Genomic DNA, 27,265 nt, shown 5'->3' on the forward strand with positions numbered 1-27,265 from the left:
TGGATTTCGTTAGTTGACATAACCTGTAACATGCACCAGATCTTAGTTTAGTATCAACGTTCTAAAAGGGTGATTACAGCCAATAATTGTGAAGATTGGAAGTGAAATTTTAGTTAACTTTAATTTCAGTTAAAATTGAATGATATTTTTTGACAGTAAGTACGCTACTTTATATTATTTTATTAAATGTTTTTTTTCTTATACCCATGATTTCTGCGCATTTAATGCATGTAAAGTTTTTTAAGAAAACCCTTTTAAAATCAATAAAAAATTGAAAATATGTTTACATTGTTCGTCTTATTTGACTGATTTAATGAAGCGATTCCTTATTTTAACGTGAAAGAAATGGCAAAAATTCTAATTTTTTTAAAGTAGTAGTAAAAACTTTCGTGGGTGGTATCTTGAATTTAATTGAATATAGTTTTCATTTTAATAATTTGTTAAATCTGTGATTATCTTTAGCTTTTTAAATTTTATTGAAGTAAATAATATAAATAATTCTATGAATAAACGAATTATGTTTGAGTAAAATATTAATGCAGTGGGGATGGATTAATCAATTTTGAACGGATTTGTGATTGTCATAGAAAATTACTATTAAGGGGAAGCCCAGTTGAGATAATAATTATTTTACCAGTCATACTAACCAAAGGAGACAGATTTTCGGAACATACTTTTAACAATTTGTGAATATTTTGTTGTACTACAATTTCTGCTTATTATTGAATGACAGAAGTTTTAAAATTGACAGTCGCCGAGGGAAGAACTAACAAATTATTTTTTTTACATTAAATTGTGAAATAGATTATTATTCTTAGTTATTCGAAGATTTTCTGAATTTTATTTTTTACAGCAGCTAACCTAATTTGTTTATTTTTTTTTTATAATGTACTTAGGTGATATTCTTATGTTTCTTTTCGATTATTATTTACTAGGTCCAGAGAAATAAGAAGCGCTATGCCAATACTCTACAGTGTGGTGGCCCGAGGGACCGTCGTCTTAGCTAGTTATGCGACCTGCCCAGGAAATTTCTTCGAAGTAACGCAGCAGATTCTAGCCAAGATTGCCCCTGAGGATGGCAAACTTACACTTTCTCACAATAGTTACCTTTTTCATTATATATCTGAAAATGGTATTATCTATTTGTGCATCACAGATGATGTAAGTTTTTCCCTGCCCTACAAGTAAATTGAATGAATGAATTTATGTGTGGGCATTAAAACATGCGTATTCACAAAACAAAAAAATGTAGTTTGAAGCGATATCACAGGTTTAAATCAACCTTTTTTATTTGTTAGATGTTTCATACGAATGTCATGAGATTCATGCTGCATTTTCTTTGCTCTCTATATTTCAGTTGGCCCGTTCTCATTAAAAGGTACTTAGTAAGTTTAGCGTTTCTTTTCTTAAAACCACCTCAGTGTTAAGTGTCCAGCTCTCGTACAGTTATTTTCTAAAAAAACAAAAAAAACGAGGAATCTAATAATAAAATCTTGCCCACTCTTAGAGAGGTATCTCTTATTTAATCACAACTATTTTTCTAAAAACATGGTTCAGGAAAATCGATGTAAAAAAGAAGGAAAGTTTTCTACTCGAAATCAATAGAAAATGAAGCTACTAGAATTTGATGGTTCAGTTTTACTTCCATTAGGATTAATATTTTAAGTACGGCTGCTGCAATTAATGTAGATGTTTAAACTGGAAGTACAAGCGCTTCATGTTTAGGTGTTTGAAAGAGCGAGGGCGTTTATGTTCCTGAGTGACGTCAAGAAGAAGTTCACCTCCATGTTCGGAATGAGAGCGAACACAGCCATTGCTTACGCGATGAATAATGAATTCTCCCCTGTACTTCGCTCCAAAATTGTAAGTATGGACTAACAATAATTTTGAATTAATTTGTGGGTCCACGACACCTGATTGGTAGTTGGACGTTTAGCCCCGTCTGAAAAAGTAGGCGATTACTTCACTTTACTTTTACTTAATTTTGAATTAAAAATCTCTTGTCGGATACTGATCCAACGTTTTATGCCGATATTGTTTCTAGAAAATATTTACCGAGACCAAAGATTTTGATTCCATAGCTAAAGTGAATTCAGAATTAGACGAATTGAAAAACATCATGGTGCGCAACATAGGTAAGAATATATTTTAACTTTCTCTTGTCTACTCTTTTCACTTTAACCACTGCTTTGAGATGATCTCAATTTTGGATCATTTTTGATGCATCTTCTATGCCTTCAATCTTATAACCTGCTATCTCTAGTGCATTATCACATTATTAGGGTGTTCAGTATAAGACTACCATTACTTCGGGAAGCGATTCTGGGCATTATTTGTAACAAAAAAATCTAAATCTCATTGACGGCATTATTCGTAAAGATCACGTACTAAAGTTGAACATATAGCAAAAACTATTGGAGTGTTGGCAGAGTTCATAACATTATTAAAAACAATCTCAAATTCAGAAAAACAAGTGCAAGCTTGGTCCCGAAAGAGTTAACTCACCTCAAGGAAACAGTACTCAAAGTGTGTACAGACTTAAAAGAGGGAGGTGACTCTTCTCTAAACAAGATTTTAACATGTGATGAAACTTGGGAAACTGGTTCAGAGAACAAGAGAAATACTTCTTTGCATCAGGTCTAAAAAAAGCTAGTTCATCGCTGGGCCAATTGTATTGGTAGAGTATTACTAGTATGTTGGTGGGGATTATGTTGAGAAGTAGTAAAAGTCTTATTTTGTAAAACGATAATTTTTTAAAACATTAATTTATCTCTTTAATTCTTGAATATTCCTCATACATTTGTTCATTTTAATTAACTAAATTATGTTTACAGATGACATTGCATCTCGAGGAGAAAATCTGAAATTATTATACGAAAAGTCAGAAAATCTTACCGCAACTTCTGTCTCATTTCGAACCCAAAGCCGAAATTTACAAAGGTCACTTTTTTGGAAGAATGTAAAATTATATGTAATTATTGCTTCAGTTAGCATTGTAAGTAGTCACCGCATTTCTGTTAAGCTTATATGTTAAGTACGTAGTTTGTTTTGTTTTTTTGCAATTTAAGGCGGGTCATTGACGCTCAGAGCCTTTAAGAGCTCTGCCGGTCTTCAGACTCAAGACAGTGTTCTCAACAACGCTGATAGACTGATGAATAGAACCCTGTACACCTAGTGCATACAGTGAGCTGTAATTTGCTCCTAGGAAGAGAAAATCTAATGGACAGTAGCAGGAATGGGAATCCAAACGCTAACCCCTCTCGATTTAGTACTTAGTAATCGTAATTCATTCATCATTCATTAAATTCTAATATTAGTTAATGGATTAATTGCTACTGTAGAGAGATTACCATTTGCAACTTGTATAAATTACAAAATAGAACAAAAATAACTTCATGGGCAATAAAAATAGCTTACTATGAGCGAATATTTCGTTAGATATTTGTAAAAGGACGTTTGTTTGTTTTTTGCTACGACATAATCCGCGTAGTAAGCTGAATATTAAAACCTAAACTTGCAAGTGGAAGGTTAGCTAAGGAAACCTGTTGGCTTCCTTACCCTAAAGGCTTAGTAATTTAGAGGTTGTTAGATATATTAAGTCCCGTTTCCCTAATGGTTGCCACCTAATGGCATCGTAAACGCGACACGGTTAGTTGAACTTTAAAATTAAATGAAATAGCATTTTTGGTTGGTTACTTTTCTTCTAATTAGGAATTTTGGTTACGTATTTAATTCTAATAAATCGTAGGAGCCATTTTCGTGATAGTTAAAAAACCGAAAAATAGAATTATTAAAATGGCACATCTAGTTAACTGATTTGGTCTAAAAGCTTTTCATCAGGCTTCCAAAACAGGTAACAAAATTGAACCAGCTGCGAATTTTCGTTTATCTGTTCACCTGGACACACCGCACACTATTTTCTCAGGTAATCTCAAATCGGATGTTTCCAGTGAAAAATCCTGGATATCGTAAAATCTGGATAGGAATTTCCGCACAAGCGCAATACTGCCTCTTACTGAGTAAAGTAAGAGAAAGGAAATAGTCCACAAGAACATCTTTTTGGAAAAATAGCATTACTAAAGAAACATTACACAATATATTTGTAAGATAAAATGTATGTATTTGAACAATGTATAATTTTGCAGATTGTGTTGTACATGATTCTGGCGATGTCTTGCGGCGGACTTTCCTTGCCCAATTGCTAACACAGTTCCGGATCTGTTGCTACAACAGAGCTTCTTCAACTCACTGTTCTCCGAATATACATATGTAAACTAGCTTCCCAATATTTTTATTGTAGTTAATCTTATTATACTATTTTTTTATGTTATTATATTCTTTTCTATTGTTTATTCTTCTACTGTAAAATAAGTGGCTCACTCAATTTTGCTTTAGCTATTGTGTTACTCGTATTACAACAACTAGTGTAGTGGCTGAAAGAGTCGCCAAGGAAGAGGGTGAAGGGGAGGGAGTTCAATGTTAGCATTGGGAATGACATTTCTTTATCAATATTTATCAACTCTACCCCTTCATCCCAACGGTCAGTTTATTAATTTAATCAGTCCAGCTTTTTCATGAAGGAAGGTACCTTTAAAATTAAGGATTATGATTAGTAATTTCTATATGTGGGGGGGGGAAGTAATCAACCAAAGGCTTCGTTTTTTAAAGTTAAACAAAAGTAATAGAAAAATATTATATGATATTTGTTTATATAAACCTTTTTAATAGTAAGTTTTATAAACATAAACATTTTATATATTTTATGTTTTTGTATTGAAATCTTAAAGGATATGTTCTTTAGTAACGCACCGATGGCGGGTAAAATACTAACTGGGACCATATGTTACTTTGTGTACAAAAAAATAATAATGAATATTATAATATTTTAAGTTTTTTATTGCACCGCCATCGGCTACGTAAAAATATCTTTTTTTTTTTACTGTGATAACATTTATTTGGCATGTGTCTGATACACTTAGAGCTATATATTATATACAAATGATATAAGTAGTTATATGAGTACTTGGTTGGAATATGGAGCCTCCTTTACTCACAATACAAGAAAATGTGCTCGTTGATTTGATATTTTATTTGAATTTATTTTTGAAGTTCTTAGTACAACTTTTTTATTTAAAATTTACTACTGTAACATTTTGAACAATGAGTAAATTTGCTAGTGTGATTACTTGATTTTTTGGATGATTGGTAATCATCCAGTGATAATTTCAGTTAGTACCCACCCAATAGGCTTGTGGAAAAAAATGTATGTAATTAGAGCACAGGCAAGTTTGTAGTTTGTCGAAGGATTTTGGAATGGATGATTAGGAAACGGCTTAGATTGAGTAGAAGCTTAGAATTTCCGAACAGATACAGTACATGCCTCCACAGAGAAGTCTCTTCTATCTCGACAAAAGGTGGTATAGATTGTAGATTGTATTAGAAGGGCGGTTCCACCAAAAAGGGGAAGGAACGCAGGCAAAAGGGTGGTTTAAGCGAGTTGGTGTCTTTTGATTGCTGCCCTCAAATTGTCGCCCTTGATAGATACCTTTGGTATATTCTGCGTAATAGTGATTGCAATTGTCATTATTCCCTTGTTCAGTTGTCGGGTTAGTTGATTAAGCACGCTCGTACCCGAAGGATAAATTGTCCTTTGTCATTTGACTCGCGCTATTAATGATCATATATGTAATGGGAAGTTTATGTACTAGAATGTTTTCAAGATAAATTACGAGTGTAAAGTTTAAATAGAATTTTAAAGGGAATTTGAAGTCCAATTTCAGTTCAAGAGTATTTAAGGTTTCAGTATCTGGTCCGTTTAAGATGGTAGGTCTTGTCGAGGGTTTGGATTAAGAAGCAGAAATATCTTCCGGAGAAATGCGTTATGGAAGGTAACGTTAGTTACAGATAAAGAAATGTAAAAGTTAAAATCGCTTAGATAAGGGTGTATGCTAGTAAGTTGGTGGGAAGAAGAAAGAAGCAGTAATTATTAGGTTTAGGACTTCATAGAGTATCCGTCTTCAGGGCTGGAAACACAACTACTCCAGTAAGAGTTTTTTTTTTTTTTTTTTTTTTTTTAAGCTCTAATTTAGTTTACACTCTTTGTATCCTTTTTTTTTGTGGTTTTGAATGAGATCTGCTGGTTCTTTAGTAACATATCAGCTGCTGGTCTTTCAGTTTTTAAAATAAATTTTCAATAATATTAAGTTATGAAATTTTTGTTTCAAAATAACCCACGTGTAAAATTTAATAACAAAACATCATTAGAAATTATAATTATCATAGGATATACGACTACGGCATCTTTGCTCCAATTTCAGGGAAACAATTTTGGTAAAAAATAAGCTGGGCTAGAGGATTGGCGGAGTTTGTTTCCAGACGAAGTGCTGTTGGTATCTAAAGTAGAGAAGCCAATATATGATGTTGAGAATCAAGAAGGAAGCTGGAAAGAGGACTCTTGCGGCTCGATCTATGTGCGATACACTGTTCACTCGTTTGTTTACGCATTCTCTGGCGGCTTCCCGCTGTCGCTCACGTCTGTACCTTTCGTCACCAACTTAATTAAACAAAAATATTCGATTAGATACGTTCTGAAATGAGCCAACCACTTAAATATTTGTCTTTCGACTGGCCAACGCAGGATTTTGGTGCAACTGAGTCGGCCCTAGAAGCCATCAGGTGCTCTAAAACTGGCGCTTGGGACCTTGTACTGTTAATAGTTAGAGGAAATGTCAAAATCCTGATCATGAACATGAAAGATAGTTCATGCACACGGACGGAAAATCTTTTATTATATCAAACGCATCAGCGAGAATAGGATGCCAGTGGGTTCATACCAAATTTTTTTTGTTTTGTTTTGTTAGTGCGGGCTTTCAACTTTGATTTTTTATCGGAAATATCGGTATTGATGTTCCTGAATCAGAAGAAAGAGAGTTTAGAGTATAAATCTGTGTGAACAAAAATTTAAAATCTAAAAATCTCAGAAAGCTGAAACATACTTTAATTGGACTCCTCAGGGACCCCAGCTAAAACTTCGAGAAAAAAATTCTTCAAAAGTACAAATTTACTGAATGAATTTTTAATTTTTTGAGATTTTTTCGACAATGTTTTCGATTTTATTTGAATTTTTTTTTTATGCACAATTTTCTATGTGGTTTTCAATTTTTATTTGAAATATTTTGCAAGGGGAAATTCGATTAATGTTGTTTATCTAAGTTGTAATGATAATGGTAAAAATATTGCGGGGCATTCAAGGATGCCTGAAGAAGCTGGCCCGGGAACATGATGCAGATTCTGTTAAGAGATGGAGTACAAGGTGTGGCTATTAAATAACGAGACTATTGCTGTAAAACATTTTATTTTAAATTTAAACATATTTAGTTATTATCACCTTCAATATACACTCCTCCCCTATCCCTAAAACGCTCCATGCGAATTTACCATTGATCGAAACAGTGAAGGAAGTCTTTTTCTGTGAGCTCCTGCATGACGCGTGCCGCTTTATCTTTCACAGCTTCAATGGTCTGAAACGTGTTCCTTTTAATGCAGATTTGACTTTAGGAAACAGACAAAAGTCATATGGGGTCAGGTCAGGCGAATAAGGCGGATGGCCTTATGAACTGGGATGTTGTACTTGGCTAGAAACGTCTTGACAGACGCGTTGTCTTGATGAAGAACCCATGACTTGTTCTTCCACAAATCGGGTCATTTTCTCCTTACTCTTTCACGGAGTTAATCAAGCACCTCACGGTAGTAATGTTGATTAATTATAATCGATATTTTCATCCGTTTTAGATGTGGAAGAGCGACCCGGGCAGTCTTCATCTCCAGACGTCTTCTCGGCCATCTTGGAAACTCTTGAAACACTCAAAAACTCGCGCACGTGATTAACATTCATCGCCATAAATTCTTTTAATAAAAGATAAGTTTCAGTAGCGGTTTTACCAAGTTTCATGTGAAATTTCACTACAATTCGTTGCTCAACTACATGTGTAGTATCATGTTTTCGGCAAAACGAAACTAACACCTCTTACACAAACGATGCTTCCGGTCAGACAGATTTCTCTACAAACACGTGAGACGCTGCAATCGAAAGAGAAGGCTTTACGCTGCACAGCTGTTGGTCGTTAGGATTTGGCACATGCATAGTTCTTCTGTAGCAGCATCAGTCTCGTTATTTAATAGCCACACATTTCAATTCCCTTGATTGGTTGTGTGTAATCATTCAAAGAAGATTTAGATGTCTGAGAAGTTACCCGTATATGAAGGGGGACGGACAACCGCTCCTTGCAATTGTGGCTGTGCTATCCCAGGCTCAGACTTTCTGATAGGGGTACTATTTTAGGGTCTTATTCAGCACCAGTAAGCATTTATGAAGATTGATAAATTTAAAAAGGTAGTACATTACTTTTAACCCTTTCTAAAACACCGCAAAATGCATATGTGTAATATATTTACCTCAATAAATAAATTAAAATACCCTGAGCCCAATTGTCAAGTTGTCGATCTAAGAGGCTCACAAGTTTTGTTACGAAGAAGGTAGTTTGAATAGCTAATTCTGTTTTATTGACACTATATAAAAATATATTGTTTATGAATTCTCGCGTTAAGGTAATCTTACAGTTAACTGCGCAATGGCAAAAAATGGAGATACCTTTGTGAGCTTTTAACGCGTAGAGAACAGCTTCTCAACATTCATTCAAATTTTACACTAGAGTTTACCTAAGCAGTAGATTAACTGCTTCCATCTTGGTATCTTCATCTCAGTTTGAGTTTGTCTCTCGACTGTAATATTTGACAACTTGGTAGTAGTTCGCCCAAGTTCATTCAGCGAAAGTCTCCTTACGGGAGTACTGCCCGCCGCTGGGTCCTGCACATCCAAATTAAATTACATTTAAAGGTTAATGTGTTTTAAGATATTTTTTCCATGCCCATACAAGATTAAGAAATTGTTCTGGTCACAGATGAATTAATGAGATGCCATAAGGGTTTGATAAATTTCTGGTGTACCTAAGTCCAAATAATTTTTTTGGAAATCCGTAAAAGGGAAGAGGTACTTAAAAGATTGGCAGTTGGCCTAATTAAGAAAGGGTGTTTTATGGCCGCTCTATAAATCCTTAAGGTTTAATGAAGAACCCTTGAATTACAATTAATTGTAAAATTTAATTAATTTTATATTAAAATCGGATGCTTTTTAAAAACAAAAACCTTTCAGAACCATGAATTTATCTTTTACGTTTGTGATTGATACCTTTTTAGGTGTATTTTTCTATTTAACTTGAACAAGTAATTAGCACTTACATTGTAAATAGGACAAATCAAAGAACTTTTCCGTCTGGAAGTCGTAGAGATCCGAGGTGGCGGGTCGACTGTCAGTGGCCCCAAAGTAGTCCATTCTTCTATGTCCTCCCATTCTTCTTCATCAACAGGAATTTCACCACTTCCTACCTGAAAAAGAGATATTGCTTTGAGATTGATGTTTACAATTAAGGAATTGTTTGATATAAATACGGGAATATAAATGGCCAAGAGGGTAGAAAGTTATCTAAATTGAGAATAAACCAGTGATACTGAAAATGAAAATAGTTCTCAATAAATGCCAACTTTTACAAAGAAACTTCAAGTGAAAAGGAAGGGACAAAAATCACACAATGACGTCAAGTAGTTTCAAAGAAAATCCATCGTAATATGCATTTATGAAGTTGAAATTAAATTTGGTTCAAAAAAGGTATATTGTGAGAAAAAACTGGTTTACAAAAATTCTCTTAAGTTGGATTTAATTTGGTTAAAAGATGGTGGATCAGAGTTTGGTTATAGTAGCTCAAACTACTCACAACAACAATAAACTATTTCACAAGAAGCTACTGTGTGAGAAAGCTGTCCAAATTGATACCAACTGGATCAGTGAATTTCATGGTAAGGTAATAGTTTCTAGATTTGTGTCAAATGATAAAACAAGTTAATGGGCTTAAAGTTTTTTAATTGAATTACCTAATTAGTTAAAAATACGAGGTAGGTTTAATATAATTTGATTTGTCGGTCCTTTGAGATTTTCCCTAAACCCTACTGTTTTATTTCCTGATATTCATTGTAAAGGTGGAAACCAGGAATAATTTCGAAATTGATTTTTCACCGAAAATACATATTTTGGATCCCCTATAAGTAGAGGGGAAATGGCGGTTCTAGCGCACCTAAAATGTGCACCTTTTTTGTGCAAGATGGCGGCCATCCCCACTCCGCCCAACCATACCCCAACCATCCTTATTGATTAATCATCGAATTGGACGAGGGCTTAAGCCACGCCCCCCCCTTCTTATTGACTAATCATAGAATTGGACGAGGGTTTAAGCCACGCCCCTACCCCCTCCTTATTGACTAATCATCGGCACACCTAAAATGTGCAAGATGGCTGTTCTCCCAGGCAATCATCGATTTCGACGACATCACTTTTACCCCCACCCCTTCCTAATCGACCAATCAGCGAATTCGACGACACCACCGACCCTACCTCATCCTTCTTAATCGACCAATCAGGAACTTGGATGAAGGCTTTAAGCCACACCCCTTCCCCCTTCTTAATCCATTAATCGGTGAATTCAACGACACCACCTTCAACTCCTACCAGCCCTACTCCTATTACATGACATTTACCTTTACCCCACCTCTCAGTCGTCATATTCATTGGCCTATCAATCCTCCTACAAGATGGCTTAACCGCTGTAGTACACAAGATGGCGGACCTCTTATTAGCTGATGACGTCAATATGGCGGGCTTCAAACCACCTGTAGTACTCAAGATGGCGGACCACATACCAGCTAATAAAACATACCTCCACCCCCTCACCAACTAATAGACGGGAGAGTGCATTTTTCTTTATTTATTTCTTACCTGAGATTCGATCCTACAACCTTCGTGTTGGAAGACACGTCATCTTCACCAGTCGGCTACAGTAGCATACTCGAGTTATGAACGATCTCTTCTTTAACCTCCACCCCCTCACCCCCCAATGGGAAGGTTTTCTCACGTGGGGGGCGATCCTACAACCTTCGTGTTGGATATTACGTCATCTTCACCAGTGGGTCACATAGTCTCGCTTACTCTAGTTTTGAATGTTCTCTTATGTTTTGCCTTGGAATTATTTTTTTTAAAATCTAACCCCCTCACCAAGAATGTTTTTTTTTTTAAATTTAAATTGCCCCCACTATCACAAAAATATTCAACTTAAATAAAAATGGATAACCTCACTTTAGGTAATAGAAAAATTTATTTACTTACCCCCTTCACCAGGACTGCTTCCTCTGCAGATGCCGCGACCTACACTCACTGAAAATTAAACGCTAAATAACACTTGGGATATCCTACCAGTTAGCTTCTAGCATTATCCCCCACCACAATTACGTCACACTCTAACTAGCCAATAGAATTGCGTCTTTTTTCCAAATGATTACCTCTCTGGGCATGCCTCTGTAGCAAGCCCCCCCCACCCTTCCACTACTTTATTATTTCTGTTAATTTATACATGTGCCAACAGCTGTTTTTTAAATAGGAAAATGATTTACACTGCTAACTTAATCAACTGCGCATGTGTAAACTTCAGTTGTGTGAGACCTTAATACAGAAAGCAATTGCACCCAAATATACATGCGCTTCATTTATTAATATTTTTGAAAAATTAAATAACAGAACTTATTATGACGCAACTTGTAGCAACCTTAACTAATTAGCATATCTCTTATTATTTCTGTGTACTGTGTAGCCCCAATAGGAAAATTCATATTATTTCCGTTTTTATTTAATCGTTAATTTGCCTTGTACATGCTCTAAGTCCGAACATAAAGCCATCACACTATCACAATTATCAACTTTGTTGTATAGGTAAATAATATTTTATACGCGTAAAAAGTAACAAAACTAAATGAATATAAAATAAACTATGAAAAATTTCGCCTATTAAAAGAGGGAATTTTCTCTCTACTAACACAAATTCGGACCTGTACTGAATAGTACGTACAATTAGATTGTACCTAATTTGAAATTATAAGAGCTAAAACACAACGAAAAGTGGAAAATGTGCGTATTAAAGTCCGAAAACCACGACCCAAAAAAATTTCAACTCTCAATATCTTTTCAACTAATGGATCTGTACTCAAGAAAACTATAGCATACTACTCAGTAAAATGGAGTGTGTAAGAGCACAAAATTTCATACGAATAATCTGGTGTTTACTGTGGGAGTTATAAGGGCCCAATTTCATAGCAAAACCATGACCCAAAAAAATTTCATCCCTCAATATCTTCTCAAGTAATGGATCTGTACTCAAGAAAACTATAGCATACTACTCGGAAAAAAAAAGTGTGTAAGAGCACAAAATTTCATACGAATAATCTGTTGTTTACTGAGGGAATTATAAGAGCCCCATTTCGCAGCAAAACCATGACCCAAAAAAATTTCATCTCTCAATATCTTCTCAAGTAATGGATCTGTACTCAAGAAAACTATAGCATACTACTCTGTAAAACAAAGTGTGTAAGGGCACAAAATTTCATAAGAATAATCTGTTGTTTACTGAGGGAATTATAAGAGCCCCATTTCACAGCAAAACCATGACCCAAAACAATTTCAACTCTCAATATCTTCTCAAGTAATGGATCTGTACACAAGAAAACTATAGCATACTACTCAGTAAAATGGAGTGTGTAAGAGCACAAAATTTCATACGAATAATCTAGTGTTTACTGTGGGAGTTATAAGAGCCCCATTTCACAGCAAAACCATGACCCAAAACAATTTCAACTCTCAATATCTTCTCAAGTAATGGATCTGTACTCAAGAAAACTATAGCATACTACTCAGTAAAACAGAGTGTGTAAGAGCACAAAATTTCATACGAATAATCTGTTGTTTACAGTGGGAATTATAAGAGCCCCATTTCACAGCAAAACCATGACCCAAAACAAATTCAACTCTCAATATCTTCTCAAGTAATGGATCTGTACTCAAGAAAACTATAGCATACTACTCAGTAAAATGGTGTGTGTAACAGCACAAAATTTCATACGAATAATCTAGTGTTTACTGTGGGAGTTATAAGGGCCCCATTTCACAGCAAAACCATGACCCAAAACAATTTCAACTCTCAATATCTTCTCAAGTAATGGAGCTGTACTCAAGAAAACTATAGCATACTATTCAGTAAAATGGAGTGCGTAAGAGCACAAAATTTCATACGAATAATCTAGTGTTTACTGTGGGAGTTATAAGAGCCCCATTTCACAGCAAAACCATGACCCAAAAAAATTGCAACTCTCATTATCTTCTCAAGTAATGGATCTGTACTCAAGAAAACTATAGCATACTACTCAGTAAAATGGAGTGTGTAAGAGCACAAAATTTCATAAGAATAATCTGTTGTTTACTGAGGGAATTATAAGAGCCCCATTTCACAGCAAAACCATGACCCAAAACAATTTCATCTCTCAATATCTTCTCAAGTAATGGATCTGTACTCAAGAAAACTATAGCATACTACTCTGTAAAACAAAGTGTGTAAGGGCACAAAGTTTCATAAGAATAATCTGTTGTTTACTGAGGGAATTATAAGAGCCCCATTTCACAGCAAAACCATGACCCAAAAAAATTTCAACTCTCATTATCTTCTCAAGTAATGGATCTGTACTCAAGAAAACTATAGCATACTACTCAGTAAAATGGAGTGTGTAAGAGCACAAAATTTCATACGATTAATCTGGTGTTTACTGTGGGAGATATAAGGGCCCAATTTCATAGCAAAACCATGACCCAAAAAAATTTCATCCCTCAATATCTTCTCAAGTAATGGATCTGTACTCCAGAAAACTATAGGATACTACTCGGAAAAACAATGTGTGTAAGAACACAAAATTTCATACGAATAATCTGTTGTTTACTGAGGGAATTATAAGAGCCCCATTTCACAGCAAAACCATGACCCAAAATAATTTCATCTCTCAATATCTTCTCAAGTAATGGATCTGTACGCAAGAAAACTATAGCATACTACTCAGTAAAATGGAGTGTGTAAGAGCACAAAATTTCATACGAATAATCTAGTGTTTACTGTGGGAGTGATAAGAGCCCCATTTCACAGCAAAACCATGACCCAAAACAATTTCAACTCTCAAGTAATGGATCTGTACTCAAGAAAACTATAGCATACTACTCAGTAAAATGGAGTGTGTAAGAGCACAAAATTTCATACTAATAATCTGGTGTTTACTGTGGAACTTATAAGGGCCCCATTTCACAGGAAAACCATGACCTAAAAAAATTTCAACTCTCAATATCTTTTCAAGTAATGGATCTGTACTCAAGAAAACTATAGCATACTATTCAGTAAAATGGAGTGTGTAAGAGCACAAAATTTCATACGAATAATCTGGTGTTTACTGTAGGAGTTATAAGGGCCCCATTTCACAGTAAAACCATGACCCAAAAGAATTTCAACACTCATGTAATGGTTCTGTACTCAAGAAAACTATAGCATACTACTCAGTAAAACAGAGTGTGTAAGAACACAAAATTTCATACGAATAATCTGTTGTTTACAGTGGGAATTATAAGAGCCCCATTTCACAGAGAAACCATGACCCAAAACAAATTCAACTCTCAATATCTTCTCAAGTAATGGATCTGTACTCAAGAAAACTATAGCATACTACTCAGTAAAATGGTGTGTGTAAGAGCACAAAATTTCATACGAATAATCTAGTGTTTACTGTGGGAGTTATAAGGGCCCCATTTTACAGCAAAACCATGACCCAAAACAATTTCAACACTCAATATCTTCTCAAGTAATGGATCTGTACTCAAGAAAACTATAGCATACTACTCAGTAAAATAGAGTGTGTAAGAGCACAAAATTTCATACGAATAATCTAGTGTTTACTGTGGGAGTTATAAGAGCACCATTTCACAGCAAAACCATGACCCAAAAAAATTTCAACGCTCATTATCTTCTCAAGTAATGGATCTGTACTCAAGAAAACTATAGCATACTACTCAGTAAAATGGAGTGTGTAAGAGCACAAAATTCCATACGATTAATCTGTTGTTTACTGTGGGAGATATAAGGGCCCAAGTTCATAACAAAACCATGACCCAAAAAAATTTCATCCTTCAATATCTTCTCAATTAATGGATCTGTACTCAAGAAAACTATAGCATACTACTCGGAAAAACAAAGTGTGTAAGAGCACAAAATTTCATACGAATAATCTGCGGTTTACTGAGGGAATTATAAGAGCCCCATTTCACAGCAAAACCATGACCCAAAAAAATTTCATCTCTCAATATCTTCTCAAGTAATGGATCTGTACTCAAGAAAAGTATAGCATACTACTCAGTAAAATGGAGTGTGTAAGAGCACAAAATTTCATACGAATAATCTGGTGTTTACTGTAGGAGTTATAAGGGCCCCATTTCACAGTAAAACCATGACCCAAAACAATTTCAACTCTCAAGTAATGGATCTGTACTCAAGAAAACTATAGCATACTACTCAGTAAAATGGTTTATGTAAGAACACAAAATTTCATTCGAATAATCTAGTGTTTACTGTGGGAGTTATAACGGCCCCATTTCACAGCAAAACCATGACCCAAAACAATTTCAACTCTAAATATCTTCTCAAGTAATGGATCTGTACTCAGAAAAACGATAGCATACTACTCAGTAAAACCGAGTATGTAAGGGCACAAAATTTCATACAAATAATCTGTTGTTTACTGAGGGAATTATAAGAGCCCCATTTCACAGCAAAACCATGACCCAAAAAAATTTCATCTCTCAATATCTTCTCAAGTAATGGATGTGTACTCAAGAAAACTATAGCATACTACTCAGTAATATGGAGTGTGTAAGGGCCCAAAGTTTCATACGAATAATCTGTTGTTTACTGAGGGAATTATGAGAGCCCCATTTCATAACAAAACCATGACCCAAAAAAATTTCATCTCTCTAAATCTTCTCAAGTAATGGATCTGTAGTCAAGAAAACTATAGTATACTACTCAGTAAAACCAAGTGTGTAAGAGCACAAAATTTCATACGAATAATCTGTTGTTTACTCAGGGAATTATAACAGCCCCATTTCACAGCAAAACCATGACCCAAAAAAATTTTATACCTTTATATCTTCTGAAGTAATGGATCTGTACTCAAGAAAACTATAGCATTCTACTCGGTAAAACAAAGTGTGTAAGAGCAGAAAATTTCATACGATTAATCTGTTGTTTACTGAGGGAATTATAAGAGACCTTTTTCACAGCAAAACCATGACCCAAACAAATTTCAACTCTCAATATCTTCTCAAGTAATAGATCTGTACTCAAGAAAACTATAGAATACTACTCAGTAGAATGGAGTGTGTAAGAGCACAAAATTTTATACGAATAATCTGGTGATTACTGTTCGAGTTTTAAGGGCTCCATTTCACAGCAAAACCATGACCCAAAACAATTTCAACTCTCAATATCTTCTCAAGTAATGGATCTGTACTCTAAAAAAGTATAGCATACTACTCAGTAAAACCGAGTGTGTAAGGGCACAAAGTTTCATACGAATAATCTGTTGTTTACTGAGGGAATTATAAGAGCCCCATTTCATAGCAAAACCATGACCCAAAAAAATTTCATCTCACAATATCTTCTCAAGTAATGGACCTATAGTCAAGAAAACTATAGCATACTACTCAGTAAAACCAAGTGTGTAAGAGCACAAAATTTCATACGAATAATCTGTTGTTTACTGAGGGAATTATAATAGCCCCTTTTCACAGCAAAACCATGACCCAAAAAAATTTTATCCCTCAATATCTTCTCAAGTAATGGATCTGTACTCTAGAAAACTATAGCATACTACTCAGTAAAACAAAGTGTGTAAAGGCCCAAAGTTTCATACGAATAATCTGTTGTTTACTGAGGGAATAATAAGAGCCCCATTTCTTAACAAAACCATGACCCAAAAAAATTTCATCTCTCTAAATCTTCTCAAGTAATGGATCTGTAGTCAAGAAAACTATAGTATACTACTCAGTAAAACCAAGTGTGTAAGAGCACAAAATTTCATACGAATAATCTAGTGTTTACTGTGGGAGTTATAAGGGCCCCATTTCACAGCAAAACCATGACCCAAAACAATTTCAACTCTCAAGTAATGGATCTGTACTGAAGAAAACTATAGCATACTACTCGGTAAAACAAAGTGTGTAAGAGTAAAAAATTTCATACGATTAATCTGTTGTTTACTGAGGGAATTATAAGAGACCCTTTTCACAGCAAAACCATGACCCAAAAAAATTTCAACTCTCAATATCTTCTCAAGTAATGGATCTGTACTCAAGAAAACTATAGCATACTACTCAGTAGAATGGAGTGTGTAAGAGCACAAAATTTTATACGAATAATCTGGTGATTACTGTTCGAGTTATAAGGGCTCCATTTCACAGCAAAACCATGACCCAAAACAATTTCAACTCTCAATATCTTCTCAAGTAATGGATCTGTACTCAAAAAAACAATAGCATACTACTCAGTAAAACCGAGTGTGTAAGGGCACAAAGTTTCATACGAATAATCTGTTGTTTACTGAGGGAATTATAAGAGCCCTATTTCATAACAAAACCATGACCCAAAAAAATTTCATCTCTCAATATCTTCTCAAGTAATGGACCTGTAGTCAAGAAAACTATAGCATACTACTCAGTAAAACCAAGTGTGTAAGAGCACAAAATTTCATACGAATAATCTGTTGTTTACTGAGGGAATTATAAGAGCCCCTTTTCACAGCAAAACCATGACCAAAAAAAAATTTATCCCTCAATATCTACTCAAGTAATGGATCTGTACTCAAGAAAAGTATAGCATACTACTCAGTAAAATGGAGTGTGTAAGAGCACAAAATTTCATACGAATAATCTAGTGTTTACTGTGGGAGTTATAAGGGCCCCATTTCACAGGAAAACCATGACCCAAAACAATTTCAACTCTCAAGTAATGGATCTGTACTCAAGAAAACTATAGCATACTACTCAGTAAAACGGAGTGTGTAAGAGCACAAAATTTCATACTAATAATCTGGTGTTTACTGTGGAACTTATAAGGGCCCCATTTCACAGGTAACCATGACCCAAAAAAAATTTAACTCTTAATATCTTCTCAAGTAATGGATCTGTACTCAAGAAAACTATAGCATAGTATTCAGTAAAATGGAGAGTGTAAGAGCACAAAATTTCATACGAATAATCTGGTGTTTACTGTAGGAGTTACAAAGGCCCCATTTCACAGTAAAACCATGACCCAAAACAATTTCAACTCTCAAGTAATGGATCTGTTCTCAAGAACACTATAGCATACTACTCAGTAAAATGGTGTATGTAAGAGCACAAAATTTCATACGAATAATCTAGTGTTTACTGTGGGAGTTATAAGGGCCCCATTTCACAGCAAAACCATGACCCAAAACAATTTCAACTCTAAATATGTTCTCAAGTAATGGATCTGTATTCAAGAAAACTATAGAATACTACTCAGTAGAATGGAGTGTGTATGAGCACAAAATTTCATACGAATAATCTGGTGATTACTGTTCGAGTTATAAGGGCTCCATTTCACAGCAAAACCATGACCCAAAACAATATCAACTCTCAATATCTTCTCAAGTAATGGATCTGTACTCAAAAAAACTATAGCATACTACTCAGTAAAACCGAGTGTGTAAGGGCACAAAGTTTCATACGAATAATCTGTGTTTTACTGAGGGAATTATAAGAGACCCATTTCATAGCAAAACCATGACCCAAAAAAATTTCATCTATCAATATCTTCTCAAGTAATAGATCTGTAGTCAAGAAAACTATAGTATACTACTCAGTAAAACCAAGTGTGTATGAGCACAAAATTTCATTCGAATAATCGGTTGTTTACTGAGGGAATTATAAGAGGCCCTTTTCACAGCAAAACCATGACCCAAAATAATTTCATCTCTCAATATCTTCTAAAGTAATGGATGTGTACTCAAGAAAACTATAGCATACTACTCAGTAATATGGAGTGTGTAAGGGCCCAAAGTTTCATACGAATAATCTGTTGTTTACTGAGGGAATTATAAGAGCCCCATTTCACAGCAAAACCATGACCCAAAATAATTTCATCTCTCAATATCTTCTCAAGTAATGGATCTGTACTCAAGAAAACTATAGCATACTACTCAGTAAAATGGAGTGTGTAAGAGCACAAAATTTCATACGAATAATCTGGTGTTTACTGTGGGAGTTATAAGGGCCCCATTTCACAGCAAAACCATGACCCAAAAAAATTTCAACTCTCAATATCTTCTCAAGTAATAGATCTGTACTCAAGAAAACTATAGAATACTACTCAGTAGAATGGAGTGTGTAAGAGCACAAAATTTTATACGAATAATCTGGTGATTACTGTTCGAGTTATAAGGGCTCCATTTCACAGCAAAACCATGACCCAAAACAATTTCAACTCTCAATATCTTCTCAAGTAATGCATCTGTACTCAAGAAAACTATAGCATACTACTCAGTAAAATGGAATGTGTAAGAGCACAAAATTTTATACTAATAATCTGGTGTTTACTGTGGAACTTATAAGGGCCCCATTTCACAGTAAAACCATGACCCAAAACAATTTCAACTCTCATGTAATGGTTCTGTACTCAAGAAAACTATAGCATACTACTCAGTAAAACAGAGTGTGTAAGAGCACAAAATTTCATACGAATAATCTGTTGTTTACAGTGGGAATTATAAGAGCCCCATTTCACAGCAAAACGATGACCCAAAACAATTTCAACTCTCAATATCTTCTCAAGTAATGGATCTGTACTTAAGAAAACTATAGCATACTACTCAGTAAAATAGAGTGTGTAAGAGCACAAAATTTCATACGAATAATCTAGTGTTTACTGTGGGAATTATAAGAGCACCATTTCACAGCAAAACCATGACCCAAATAAATTTCAACACTCATTATCTTCTCAAGTAATGGATCTGTACTCAAGAAAACTATAGCATACTACTCAGTAAAATGAGTGTGTAAGAGCACAAAATTCCATACGATTAATCTGTTGTTTACTGTGGGAGATATAAGGGCCCAATTTCATAGCAAAACAATGACCGAAAAAAATTTCATCCTTCAATAACTTCTCAAGTAATGGATCTGTACTCAAGAAAACTATAGCATACTACTCGGAAAAACGAAGTGTGTAAAAGCACAAAATTTCATACGAATAATCTGTTGTTTTCTGAGGGAATTATAAGAGCCCCATTTCACAGCAAAACCATGACCCAAAAAAATTTCATTTCTCAATATCTTCTAAAGTAATGGATGTGTACTCTAGAAAACTATAGCATACTACTCAGTAAAACAAATTGTGTAAGAGCACAAAATTTCATACGAATAATCTGGTGTTTACTGTTCGAGTTATAAGGGCTCCATTTCAAAACAAAAACATGACCCAAAACAATTTCAACTCTCAATATCTTCTAATGTAATGGATCTGTACTCAAAAAAAAATAGCATACTACTCAGTAAAACCGAGTGTGTAAGGGCACAAAGTTTCATACGAATAATCTGTTGTTTACTGAGGGAATTATAAGTGCCCCATTTCATAGCAAAACCATGACCCAAAAAAATTTCATCTCTCAATATCTTCTCAAGTAATGGATCTGTAGTCAAGAAAACTATAGCATACTACTCAGTAAAACCAAGTGTGTAAGAGCACAAAATTTCATACGAATAATCTGTTGTTTACTGAGGGAATTATAAGAGCCCCATTTCACAGGAAAACTATGACCCAAAAAAATTTCATCTCTCAATATCTTCTCAAGTAACGGATGTGTACTCAAGAAAACTATAGCATACTACTCAGTAATATGGAGTGTGTAACGGCCCAAAGTTTCATACGAATAATCTGTTGTTTACTGAGGGAATTATAAGAGCCCCATTTCATAACAAAGCCATGACCCAAAAAAATTTCATCTCTCTAAATCTTCTCAAGTAATGGATCTGTAGTCAAGAAAACTATAGTATACTACTCAGTAGAACCAAGTGTGTAAGAGCACAAAATTTCATACGAATAATCTGTTGTTTACTGAGGGAATTATAACAGCCCCATTTCACAGCAAAACCATGACCCAAAAAATTTTTATCCCTCTATATCTTCTCAAGTAATGGATCTGTACTCAAAAAAACTATAGCATACTACTCAGTAAAACCGAGTGTGTAAGGGCACAAAGTTTCATACGAATAATCTGTTGTTTACTGAGGGAATTATAAGAGCCCTATTTCACAGCAAAACTATGACCCAAAAAAATTTCATCTCTCAATATCTTCTCAAGTAATGGTTCTGTAGTCAAGAAAACTATAGCATACTACTCAGTAAAACCAACTGTGTAAGAGCACAAAATTTCATACGAATAATCTGTTGTTTACTGAGGGAATTATAAGAGCCCCATTTCACAGCAAAACCATGACCCAAAACAATTTCATCTCTCAATATCTTCTCAAGTAATGGATCTGTACTCAAGAAAACTATAGCATACTACTCAGTAAAACCAAGTGTGGAAGAGCACAAAATTTCATACGATTAATCTGTTGTTTACTGAGGGAATTATAAGAGCCCTTTTTCACAGCAAAACCATGACCCAAAAAAATTTTATCCCTCAATATCTTCTCAAGTAATGGATCTGTACTCTAGAAAACTATAGCATACTACTCAGTAAAACAAAGTGTGTAAGAGCAGAAAATTTCATACGATTAATCTGTTGTTTACTGAGGGAATTATAAGAGCCCCATTTCATAGCAAAACCATGACCCAAAAAAATTTTATCTCTCAATATGTTCTCAAGTAATGGATCTGTACTTAAGAAAACTATAGCATACTACTCAGTAAAACCGAGTGTGTAAGGGCACAAAGTTTCATACGAATAATCTGTTGTTTACTGAGGGAATTATAAGAGCCCCATTTCATAGCAAAACCATGACCCAAAAAAATTTCATCTCTCAATATCTTCTCAAGTAATGGATCTGTACTCTAGAAAACTATAGCATACTACTCAGTAAATCCAAGTGTGTAAGAGCACAAAATTTCATAGGAATTATCTGATGTTTACTGAGGGAATTATAAGAGCCCCATTTCACAGCAAAACCATGACCCAAAAAAATTTCATCTCTCAATATCTTCTCAAGTAATAGTTCTGTACTCAAGAAAACTATAGCATACTACTCAGTAAAACCAAGTGTGTAAGAGCACAAAATTTCATACGAATAAAATGTTGTTTACTGAGGGAATGATAAGAGCCCCATTTCATAGCAAAACCATGACCCAAAAACATTACATCTCTCAATATCTTCTCAAGTAATGGATCTGTAGTCAAGAAAACTATAGCATACTACTCAGTATTATGGAGTGTGTAAGGGCCCAAAGTTTCATACGAATAATCTGTTGTTTACTGAGGGAATTATAAGAGCCCCATTTCACAGCAAAACCATGACCAAAAAAAATTTTATTTCTCTAAATCTTCTCAAGTAATGGATCTGTACTCAAGAAAACTATAGCATACTATTCGGTAAAACAAAGTGTGTAAGAGCAGAAAATTTCATACGATTAATCTGTTGTTTTTTGAGGGAATTATAAGAGACCCTTTTCACAGCAAAACCATGACCCAAAAAATTTCAACTCAAAATAACTTCTCAAGTAATGGATCTGTACTCAAGAAAACTATAGCATACTACTCAGTAAATAGGTGTGTGTAAGAGCACAAAATTTCATAAGAATAATCTGGTGTTTATTGTGGGAGTTATAAGGGCCCCATTTCACAGCAAAACCATGACCCAAAAAAATTTCAACTCTCAATATCTTCTCAAGTAATGGATCTGTACTCATGAAAACTATAGAATACTACTTAGTAGAATGGAGTGTGTAAGAGCACAAAATTTTATACGAATAATCTGGTGATTACTGTTCGAGTTATAAGGGCTCCATTTCACAGCAAAACCATGACCCAAAACAATTTCAACTCTCAATATCTTCTCAAGTAATGGATCTGTACTCAAAAAAACTATAGCATAGTACTCAGTAAAACCGAGTGTGTAAGGGCACAAAGTTTCATACGAATAATCTGTTGTTTACTGAGGGAATTATAAGAGCCCCATTTCATAGCAAAACCATGACCCAAAAAAATTTCATCTCTCAATATGTTCTCAAGTAATGGATCTGTACTCAAGAAAACTATAGAATACTACTCTGTAGAATGGAGTGTGTAAGAGCACAAAATTTCATAGGAATAATCTGGTGATTACTGTTCGAGTTATAAGGGCTCCATTTCACAGCAAAACCATGACCAAAACAATTTCAACTCTCAATATCATCTCAAGTAATGGATCTGTACTCAAAAAAACTATAGCATACTACTCAGTAAAACCGAGTGTGTAAGGGCACAAAGTTTCATACGAATAATCTGTTGTTTACTGAGGGAATTATAAGAGCCCCATTTCATAGCAAAACCATGACCCAAAAAAATTTCATCTCTCAATATCTTCTCAAGTAATGGATCTGTACTCTAGAAACCTATAGCATACTACTTAGTATAACCAAGTGTGTAAGAGCACAAAATTTCATAGGAATTATCTGTTGTTTACTGAGGGAATTATAAGAGCCCCATTTCACAGCAAAACCATGACCAAAAAAATTTCATCTCTCAATATCTTCTCATGTAATGGTTCTGTACTCAAAAAAACTATAGCATACTACTCAGTAAAACCGAGTGTGTAAGGGCACAAAGTTTCATACGAATAATCTGTTGTTTACTGAGGGAATTATAAGAGCCCTATTTCACAGCAAAACTATGACCCAAAAAAATTTCATCTCTCAATATCTTCTCAAGTAATGGTTCTGTAGTCAAGAAAACTATAGCATACTACTCAGTAAAACCAACTGTGTAAGAGCACAAAATTTCATACGAATAATCTGTTGTTTACTGAGGGAATTATAAGAGCCCCATTTCACAGCAAAACCATGACCCAAAACAATTTCATCTCTCAATATCTTCTCAAGTAATGGATCTGTACTCAAGAAAACTATAGCATACTACTCAGTAAAACCAAGTGTGGAAGAGCACAAAATTTCATACGATTAATCTGTTGTTTACTGAGGGAATTATAAGAGCCCTTTTTCACAGCAAAACCATGACCCAAAAAAATTTTATCCCTCAATATCTTCTCAAGTAATGGATCTGTACTCTAGAAAACTATAGCATACTACTCAGTAAAACAAAGTGTGTAAGAGCAGAAAATTTCATACGATTAATCTGTTGTTTACTGAGGGAATTATAAGAGCCCCATTTCATAGCAAAACCATGACCCAAAAAAATTTTATCTCTCAATATGTTCTCAAGTAATGGATCTGTACTTAAGAAAACTATAGCATACTACTCAGTAAAACCGAGTGTGTAAGGGCACAAAGTTTCATACGAATAATCTGTTGTTTACTGAGGGAATTATAAGAGCCCCATTTCATAGCAAAACCATGACCCAAAAAAATTTCATCTCTCAATATCTTCTCAAGTAATGGATCTGTACTCTAGAAAACTATAGCATACTACTCAGTAAATCCAAGTGTGTAAGAGCACAAAATTTCATAGGAATTATCTGATGTTTACTGAGGGAATTATAAGAGCCCCATTTCACAGCAAAACCATGACCCAAAAAAATTTCATCTCTCAATATCTTCTCAAGTAATAGTTCTGTACTCAAGAAAACTATAGCATACTACTCAGTAAAACCAAGTGTGTAAGAGCACAAAATTTCATACGAATAAAATGTTGTTTACTGAGGGAATGATAAGAGCCCCATTTCATAGCAAAACCATGACCCAAAAACATTACATCTCTCAATATCTTCTCAAGTAATGGATCTGTAGTCAAGAAAACTATAGCATACTACTCAGTATTATGGAGTGTGTAAGGGCCCAAAGTTTCATACGAATAATCTGTTGTTTACTGAGGGAATTATAAGAGCCCCATTTCACAGCAAAACCATGACCAAAAAAAATTTTATTTCTCTAAATCTTCTCAAGTAATGGATCTGTACTCAAGAAAACTATAGCATACTATTCGGTAAAACAAAGTGTGTAAGAGCAGAAAATTTCATACGATTAATCTGTTGTTTTTTGAGGGAATTATAAGAGACCCTTTTCACAGCAAAACCATGACCCAAAAAATTTCAACTCAAAATAACTTCTCAAGTAATGGATCTGTACTCAAGAAAACTATAGCATACTACTCAGTAAATAGGTGTGTGTAAGAGCACAAAATTTCATAAGAATAATCTGGTGTTTATTGTGGGAGTTATAAGGGCCCCATTTCACAGCAAAACCATGACCCAAAAAAATTTCAACTCTCAATATCTTCTCAAGTAATGGATCTGTACTCATGAAAACTATAGAATACTACTTAGTAGAATGGAGTGTGTAAGAGCACAAAATTTTATACGAATAATCTGGTGATTACTGTTCGAGTTATAAGGGCTCCATTTCACAGCAAAACCATGACCCAAAACAATTTCAACTCTCAATATCTTCTCAAGTAATGGATCTGTACTCAAAAAAACTATAGCATAGTACTCAGTAAAACCGAGTGTGTAAGGGCACAAAGTTTCATACGAATAATCTGTTGTTTACTGAGGGAATTATAAGAGCCCCATTTCATAGCAAAACCATGACCCAAAAAAATTTCATCTCTCAATATGTTCTCAAGTAATGGATCTGTACTCAAGAAAACTATAGAATACTACTCTGTAGAATGGAGTGTGTAAGAGCACAAAATTTCATAGGAATAATCTGGTGATTACTGTTCGAGTTATAAGGGCTCCATTTCACAGCAAAACCATGACCAAAACAATTTCAACTCTCAATATCATCTCAAGTAATGGATCTGTACTCAAAAAAACTATAGCATACTACTCAGTAAAACCGAGTGTGTAAGGGCACAAAGTTTCATACGAATAATCTGTTGTTTACTGAGGGAATTATAAGAGCCCCATTTCATAGCAAAACCATGACCCAAAAAAATTTCATCTCTCAATATCTTCTCAAGTAATGGATCTGTACTCTAGAAAACTATAGCATACTACTTAGTATAACCAAGTGTGTAAGAGCACAAAATTTCATAGGAATTATCTGTTGTTTACTGAGGGAATTATAAGAGCCCCATTTCACAGCAAAACCATGACCCAAAAAAATTTCATCTCTCAATATCTTCTCATGTAATGGTTCTGTAGTCAAGAAAACTATAGCATACTACTCAGTAAAACCAAGTGTGTAAGAGCACAAAATTTCATACGAATAATTTGTTGTTTACTGAGGGATTTATAAGAGCCCCATTTCACAGCAAAACCATGACCCAAAACAATTTCAACTCTCAATATCTTCTCAAGTAATGGATCTGTACTCAAAAAAACTATAGCATACTACTCAGTAAAACCGAGTGTGTAAGGGCACAAAGTTTCATACGAATAATCTGTTGTTTGCTGAGGGAATTATAAGAGCCCCATTTCACAGCAAAACCATGACCCAAAAAAATTTCATCTCTCAATATCTTCTCATGTAATGGTTCTGTAGTCAAGAAAACTATAGCATACTACTCAGTAAAACCAAGTGTGTAAGAGCACAAAATTTCATACGAATAATCTGTTGTTTACTGAGGGAATTATAAGAGCCCCATTTCACAGCAAAACCATGACCCAAAAAAATTTCATCTCTCAAAATCTTCTCAAGTAATGGTTCTGTAGTCAAGAAAACTATAGCATACTACTCAGTAAAACCAAGTGTGTAAGAGCACAAAATTTCATACGAATAAAATGTTGTTTACTGAGGGAATGATAAGAGCCCCATTTCATAGCAAAACCATGACCCAAAAACATTTCATCTCTCAATATCTTCTCAAGTAATGGATCTGTAGTCAAGAAAACTATAGCATACTACTCAATAAAGCCAAGTGTGTAAGAGCACAAAAATTCATACGAATAATCTGTTGTTTTCTGAGGGAATTATAAGAGCCCCATTTCACAGCAAAACCATGACCCAAAAAAATTTCGTTTCTCAATATCTTCTAAAGTAATGGATCTGTACTCTAGAAAACTATAGTATACTACTCAGTAATATGGAGTGTGTAAGGGCCCAAAGTTTCATACGAATAATCTGTTGTT

At 34.6% G+C, this 27,265-nt stretch overlaps 2 protein-coding genes across 2 annotated transcripts in view; one reads left to right on the forward strand and one right to left on the reverse strand.

Annotated features, from left to right (window-relative positions):
* Vamp7 (Vesicle-associated membrane protein 7) lies at window positions 1-5,185 on the forward strand. Its single transcript, XM_074143856.1, has 6 exons — window positions 1-155; window positions 936-1,161; window positions 1,726-1,863; window positions 2,045-2,135; window positions 2,835-2,995; window positions 4,146-5,185. The coding sequence occupies exons 2-6, from the start codon at window positions 958-960 to the stop codon at window positions 4,203-4,205; spliced, it is 654 nt and encodes a 217-aa protein (XP_073999957.1). The 5' UTR covers window positions 1-155; window positions 936-957; the 3' UTR covers window positions 4,206-5,185.
* The window catches only part of LOC141462196 (gamma-aminobutyric acid receptor subunit alpha-6), a 61,973-nt gene continuing 39,635 nt past the window's right edge, over window positions 4,928-27,265 (reverse strand). Inside the window, exons 10-12 of the mRNA XM_074143855.1 lie at window positions 9,298-9,444; window positions 8,719-8,866; window positions 4,928-6,553 (exon numbers count right to left, since the gene is read on the reverse strand). Coding sequence (XP_073999956.1) covers window positions 6,348-6,553; window positions 8,719-8,866; window positions 9,298-9,444 — 501 coding nt within the window. The 3' untranslated portion in view covers window positions 4,928-6,347. The remainder of the gene's footprint in view (window positions 6,554-8,718; window positions 8,867-9,297; window positions 9,445-27,265) is intronic.

Source organism: Rhodnius prolixus, unplaced genomic scaffold (assembly GCF_049639745.1).
Source record: "Rhodnius prolixus isolate KJV_2025 unplaced genomic scaffold, Rpr scaffold_18, whole genome shotgun sequence".
NCBI classification, from domain to species: Eukaryota; Metazoa; Arthropoda; class Insecta; order Hemiptera; family Reduviidae; genus Rhodnius; species Rhodnius prolixus.

What these genes read in the sequence shown, in the direction of transcription:
- Vamp7 (XM_074143856.1), top strand. Translation starts at nt 958, where the DNA reads ATGCCAATACTCTACAGTGTGGTGGCCCGAGGGACCGTCGTCTTAGCT. An exon ending in ATTTGTGCATCACAGATGAT is followed by an intron (nt 1,162 to 1,725) that starts GTAAGTTTTTCC and finishes CTTCATGTTTAG; the next exon opens with GTGTTTGAAAGAGCGAGGGC. An exon ending in TTATTGCTTCAGTTAGCATT is followed by an intron (nt 2,996 to 4,145) that starts GTAAGTAGTCAC and finishes ATAATTTTGCAG; the next exon opens with ATTGTGTTGTACATGATTCT.